The sequence below is a fragment of the Fukomys damarensis genome, unplaced genomic scaffold, assembly GCF_012274545.1.
Source record: "Fukomys damarensis isolate Sample0158 unplaced genomic scaffold, DMR_v1.0_HiC HiC_scaffold_20, whole genome shotgun sequence".
In the NCBI taxonomy this organism is placed as follows: Eukaryota; Metazoa; Chordata; class Mammalia; order Rodentia; family Bathyergidae; genus Fukomys; species Fukomys damarensis.
Genome location: NW_022900932.1, coordinates 40,256,548 through 40,263,544, shown reverse-complemented (window position 1 = coordinate 40,263,544; position 6,997 = coordinate 40,256,548). Strand labels below are relative to the sequence as shown.

The 6,997-nt window shown below is 35.1% G+C and overlaps 1 protein-coding gene across 2 annotated transcripts in view; it reads right to left on the bottom strand.

Annotated features, from left to right (window-relative positions):
* Positions 1-247: 247 nt before the first annotated feature.
* Rpp30 (ribonuclease P/MRP subunit p30) overlaps positions 248-6,997 on the bottom strand; it is a 26,313-nt gene continuing 19,563 nt past the window's right edge. The window contains exons 7-11 of one of the 2 annotated variants that reach the window (XM_033766652.1): positions 6,125-6,241; positions 5,553-5,582; positions 5,034-5,071; positions 4,584-4,672; positions 248-871 (exon numbers count right to left, since the gene is read on the bottom strand). In XM_033766652.1, coding sequence (XP_033622543.1) covers positions 762-871; positions 4,584-4,672; positions 5,034-5,071; positions 5,553-5,582; positions 6,125-6,241 — 384 coding nt within the window. In that variant the 3' untranslated portion in view covers positions 248-761. The remainder of the gene's footprint in view (positions 872-4,583; positions 4,673-5,033; positions 5,072-5,552; positions 5,583-6,124; positions 6,242-6,997) is intronic. The other variant, XM_010632114.2, reaches the window with a different exon arrangement.

Genomic DNA, 6,997 nt, shown 5'->3' with positions numbered 1-6,997 from the left:
CAAAGGGTGAACAAAATATACGGCGAAAGTTTCAATTTTAAGAAATTACAGTAAAAGACAAAGACACATTGCTATTAACCCCTTTCAAAATATTCTGCCTCGCTTCAAACACATTTAGCCCATTGTTCTTACCTCTTTCTGAGGTAGTTCTGGAGGTCTTCTTTCATGTCTTCATAGGTGTGATCAAAAATAGGCACAAAAATACAGCATAATTTAGACACTCACAAAAAAGGACTTCTAGAACTGCTTCAGAAAGTAGCAAGAACGGTGGGACAAGTGTGTTTGAAGTGAAGGAGAATATTTCAAGGGGGATTAGTAGCAATGTGTCTTCTTTGAAATAAAGTTTTAAGAATTTAAACATTGCTTGCATTTTTTATCCTATCTCATAAATGACACATTTGAAACAACAGATCAACCAAAAGTTGCCCCTTTAATATGCTTTAACAGTCCTTAAAATAACTTTAGTAATATTTAAAAATAATAAGCCATATATATCAAGTAGAAAAGCATTAGTTTTTACATGAACAAGAAACAGATTTAGACTTAAAATATTCATCACTTTCACAAAAGGTAATGTATTTCTCTTAAAGTATATCCAAATTCATTAAGCTGGTGGCCTTTTTGTAAAGTGCTTTATTAGGTTTTATTTATTATTTCACTGGCTTGAATATAAAACTTCACACAAAAAGTTTTATTTTTGTTGCAGCCAATGAAGTACACATGGAAAAAAGCCACGGCTGATGAAGAGTGGTTCATTCTCTTCAGCTGTCACATTTAGCTTTTTTGCAAGCTGGAAGAGAATCATCATCCCCTTCTGATGGTCGAGGTTTCTTGACTGTAGAAATAATTCCAAAAGCAGTTTTTCTAGTTTCTGTAAAACAGAGAAACCACAGGGTTTGAAGGTGAGACACAATTTAAAGAGAGATGGTGTAATAAGTATCACCGTATTTCTTTGGCTTGTAATTCTAGCAAATGAAAACTACAGTGAACTGCTGTGGCGCTGATGCCACTTCTGATCATTACCTTTTTCCCCAATATACACAAATACCAGTATATTACCAGTATATCTAATTCGTTTTTAAGGACTACCTCATGGCTAAGACCAGAGGGCAGCACTGTATTTAAATCATCTGTCTAGGGTATTATGTGGTCAGAACTAGGTCAAAGGCACGAGGGCTATGACAGCCTTATGTATGGTAGAAAGATGGACGAATTACGAGGAAAAAAACACAGCAGTTAATTCTACTGTGCCCACAGTGGAGGTGGGGGTGTGTGCTTGTCTATGTACCTGTGTTTCCCTCAGTAGATTATCAATGTACATGTGAACAATCAATCGTACTGCCTATACCCAACAATGGACTGCTTATAACAGATATCCAGTAAATGCTTGTTAAGTGAACAAATAAAATCAAAATCACACATTTACTGATCCTTTACATACTGCTGACAACGGACAAAGAGAGATAAGGCTTATTTTCATTCTCAGATCAGGCTGGCAGCAGAGTTCAACTTAAGTTTAGCCAACTTCTCCTGAAAACCTAACAGGCTAAGCACTGTCATTTACAGAGTTATAAAGACGCCAAAGAGACAATGTGTTAAGCACATCAAAAGCAAACAATAGGATTGGAGGCGCCTAGGAGAATATACTGCCTGGATGAACCCAAGAAATATCCTAAAGAAGCAACACCACTAGGGATAGAGAAAGGGGAAAAGGGGGAAGGAGGTATTTCTGTGCAAAGGAGAAGAGGGTAAAGCAACTCGGGCAAGTTAAGAAGTATGAAAAAAATGAGGGGGGAATGAGGTTAGAAGAGTAGCTTAGGAAGTGTCACAGTGTCATGAAGAGAGATTTAAGCTCTGTCCTTAGGAAATGGAAATGGACTACGGAGACTCATTACATACAAAGGAGGTAAACGTCAATGGAAAAATAAAAATTTGGTTAAGAATTATTTCTTAAAACATAAAAGTAAAGTCAACACTAAAGAGGTGAGCATTACTTTCACATTTATCAGGATTAATTTACTAAGTCTACTGAATCTTTGTCAGTTCTTTTTAAAAAAAACTTACAAAAGACAAAACAGACTTCAAGTTTTAAAATACCAACATGAGACCCTCAAAACACAAAATATCAATAATTTCTATTTCACCAAATAAAGTACTGTAAGTATAGTTATGTATATTAGCCTACTTCTGAGCAATAGTCTCAAAATGAGTGAATAAAATATGAATTTGTTCAATGAATAACATATAAATTGTAAAGCATAGCACTCCTGAAATTATTTTAGTGAAGCTGGGCATGGCACTGTGTGCTGTAGTCCTAGCACTCTAGGAGGCTGAGGGGTGGCAAGTTCTAGCCTAGGCTGGGAGAACTTAGCAATTTAGTGAGGCCATTATTTCAAAAAAAAAAAAGGTCTGGGGAGTCTGGGGATATAGCTCAGTGAGCCCTGGGTTCAATCTCCAGTATGACATTAAAAAAAATTAGTTCCACCTCAGAAATATTCTATTTTCATTACATGAATATTTTTTTCTTAATCTGAAAGATTATAAGCAACTGAACAGTAAGACTTTTATAGTTATCAGTTAAAGAACCTCTTCCATCATCTTTTAAAAATACTTTTTTTTGTAATAGCAAGAAGTTACATTTGTGTGGAGTGTCTATCATCTAAGGAAAATATAGCTCTAAAGGAATTATTTACAAGTGTGCTGTTTTGTTCACAAGGAGTTAAATCGGCATCCCTAACGGGTCCACTTTGGTCCAATGTCTGCTTGAGGACATCCACACTGTCATGGGCTTCACAGCTCTCACCTTGAACCTCTTTCCTCACAACCTTCTCAGAATTGCTATTCAGTAGTTTCTGGAAACTCAAGAGAACCTATCTAAATCTGGTTACTAATGGACTAATGGCAGTGTTGAAAGCCAGCTGTACATACCCCAAAGATTTTGTTTGCTAGGTATCCATTCCTGCTTTGCTTTGCACAATTCCTCTTAAAGTGAGGTTTCTAGACCTCCTAAAAACCGATTAGCCATCTAGTGTAATAACTATAGCGATCTGATGCAGTGCTGTTTTTAAACATGGCACTCAGAGTGACACAGATGTCATCTGAAATTTCATCCATAAGAGTATAATGAAACTTTGAATCTCTGTCCGAGAGTCCCCTTCTAACGCAACACATGTAGAATTAACAATCTTAAAGCACAACACATTACTGTCTGCCTAATGCTGATTCCAATGTCAACTAAGACCAGGGTAACTATAATTTATAATTTATCCTACTTTTCAGTGAACAGAAGTGTTAATAACTACACAGGAACAGCAGATATAAACTTAATACTGTCCTGCGTGTACATACTGCCTGAAAGGTAACGTCAGCTGAAGTAGCCAAGTCTGTTTTTAGTTTAGATTCCAGAAAAGCTTGGCTTTAAGTATTATATGTTGAACAGTTAGGTCTTTTGAAGTCAAACAGCAGAACTTCAACTTCTTCCCCCCCTACATTGCTTTTCCATTTTAGTTTCCATTTTATAGTCTATTTTAAAATACAAATTGTTATTAAAAACCTTGATGACTCTCTGCATTTATTTAAAATAGATAAAAATAATGGAAGTACTAACAAAGGGTGAAACAACTATTCCCTAATTTCAAAAAAATCTTGATTAAAAATCCCAACTTACTTGATCATTCCTCGGGTTCATGTGATGGGGTCTAGGTTATATAATACAAGTCTCAAAAATGTTGATTCTAAAAGTAAAAGTCACCTAGCTTTGGAAAGCCAATACAGTAAGTTTTCTAAAGTGAAAATCAGATAATAAAATCTAGACAGAACACATGAGCTTTCAATAACTTATTTATTCATATAGCAACTTAACTCTATATGTAACAACCCATTCTGACATTTAAATTCATCTGGATGTTATCAACTAAATTCCTTTATAACCACTGTAACCAGTCCTAAAAATTATTTAGAAAATAAAAGACGATGGGTCAAAAGTGTAAAGTGTATTAATAAAATTTCATTTCCCAACGTTTTGGCATACCAAAAACTTCTAGCTCATTTTTTGTTTAATGAACAACAAATTCAGTAGGTTCCAGTAGTGGAATTAAGGTGATAAGACACACATACATAAATAAAATGTGAATAAAAAAGTGTGTATATTCATATCCAAGGAAAAATGAAAACAGAATAAATACAAAAGCTAAATTTTGTTAGTTGGATTTTAAAAAATGGGGCTACTGTTTATGTTTTCCAAATAAATGGCTTAACATGTTTCTAATGTATCAGAAAAGTACACTCCTCTGGAGAAGCGGGTATGCAGGGAGAATTGAAGCCTGTCCAAATGTGTGTGGCTTCAAAGGTTACATTCAATACTCACTTCTATAATGCAAACAACATTCACTCCACAAACCATAGAAAGTCAAGCCCAAAGTGAGGATGAGAAAGCACTAACGGGTATGGTTGGAATAGGCGGAGAAAAAGATCTTAAAGAATTTTGCAGATAGGGTAAGAAAAGTAGATACAGCTCTGTCATCTGATAAAAATGACTGGCCTCTAACATGATCATTCAGTATTTACTGGAAGAAATCACTCACCTCCATGCAGAAGTGCTGCTCGGCAGTTAGTGGATACTGCAGCTTTGGCATCAACTTCAGACAGCCCAAACAGCAGCCCTCTAGTGGGACCATTAAAGAGTTCAACCTGGTGTCAGCCAGTGGCATGCGACTAATACAACAGAAAATGCCAACTCACCTGGTCTAGTTAATTCTACAGCACGTAGCCCAACTAGAACCTACATCTGAAAGGAGACTCATTTAACCCTAGCTTTTATAGATAGAATCACTGGTTCCCTATTTTCTATCTATTGCTTAATCTAAAAGACAGAAAAAGGAAGCTCTCTCTATAACTTGATATAATGTTTTCCTGAAGCTATTAATTGGTAAACATACTAAAAGGTTGAGAAAAATATAACATTAAATTCTAATACCACCTCAAATTCCAAATTTTCAAAAAGAAAATTTTAACAACTTCTTAGAAAAGGATACAAGTTTGCCACATCATATGGTCCTCTTATTTCCAAAGGCTAAAATAAAACACACAAAAAAATAGATATGAGAAGTTATTCATAGCATTTCAATGATTTTTATTTGCAGTAAATTACAGGACACTTACATATCCAAAAAGAAATCAACTGCATAAATTTAAACAGTAATTTTGATAGGTTTCCTAGGTTTTTAAAAAATAAATGAACATTGGAGGGCCAGGGACTTAGCTCAGCAGTTCGGTGGCCTGCCCAAGAGCAAGACCCTGAGTTCAATCCCCGCACCAAAAAAAAAAATGAACCTTGAACTTTTTGCAACATTATAAAGGAAAAACTACATAAACAAAACTTAAAGCACAGAATAAATGGACATAAATTTTACTCTTTAGCAATGACTATGAATAAATGCAGTTAAAGTAGAAAACATGAAATTCATTAAATTATTATTTTAATTTCCTCCCTAGGAATTTAGCAAAGTTTTATAACTACAAAAGCAAAACTAAAATTCTTTATACTGACTTACCCTTTCTGCAGCACTAGATATAATTATATTCTATAAAACAGAAAATGATCAATATTAATCTTACCAATGCCAAAAAAGAAGTCTTATAATACAAATAACTAGTAATCATATTTTAACATTTATGGCTCAAATATCAACTTCTTTTAAAGATAAGGTAAATAATTAAAGTTAAAAAATAAGAGATCTTATGTCAAACTAAAGGTAGCTTTTAAAAAGAAACAGAATAGACATTCCCAACAAATCTTATTAAAGATGAATTAACTCTAAAACTAGTTTAAAAGGTCATAATTTATTCAACTTGCTAACAAACAACAGTTACTTTTCACAAGTAAACTCCAAATTCCTTGCCAGATGATAAAGCCTTTCACCACATTTCCCCTCCCTTATATTATTCCTCCCAAGATATTTTTCTTTCTCTTTAAAACTTGTAGAGCTCAATGAAATGGGAAAATTTATTTCTGTGCCTTAAGAATTTCTTGCTTTAAGAAAGGGGAATCAGTTTGACAATTCCAGAGTATAAGCTATAATAAATTTCCAGATGTGAAAAACACCCTAAAATTATGGAACTATACCTTTCCTTTGCAGATCTGCATCAAATTGAGGGCATTGGAAATCGTGTACCTTCTCATTGTGGAGTCTCTGATGGCAGGGCTATAGACAAGTTCAAAGCCCAAACCTCGGTCAATTGCCTATAGAAAGTAAAGAAAATAAAAACTGTCAAGGATAAATACACATTCATTGTCCTACTTCATTTTCACTGGTTTCCTCTCACCTCTCTCCTCATCCTCTACCACCCATCTCCTACACTTGAAGCTATAGCCTTTAACAAATTCAGATTCACACTCAAATGGTACCATCTACAAGGAGAGGTTTGATTTCAGCTGTGAGGCAGTTAATTTTATAAAAACAGGAATCGTGGAGAGGCTATGGAGCCAAGCCCTAGGGGGGTGGCAGAAGCATACTACTCCGTGAACTGTCAAAAGAGAAACAGAGCTGGGCTGCCCATATATGATAAGAATAAAGCATGTCCAAACACAGCCGGCCAAGTAACTTGACCTAAGAATGAAGAAAGAGACAGACAAATGAAGATGTGAAAAAAGCCCAAGGAACAGGGTGGAAGGGTTCTCAGGCAAGCCATTCATTACCCTAAGGTGAACGAGAGAACAGCAGCCAAAGTTAATGGGTGCTCTGTGCTAGGCACTGTGTGGAGTCTGACATCTATATTTAACCCATATGGTATCTTTATAAAATACTGTGACAGAGACTATGAATTTCCCGGATATCTATTCTGTTTTTCCTCAGTAATAAAGCACTTCATTTTTAGCAGGGCTTATGGTTACCTGGCAGAAAAGACAGAAAAAGCCTGGGTCCTTGAGAATTTTGCCCAGTTTTACTATAAAAGCTTGGCTTTTCTGCATGAGGAGGGAAAAAAAAAAAAAAAAAAG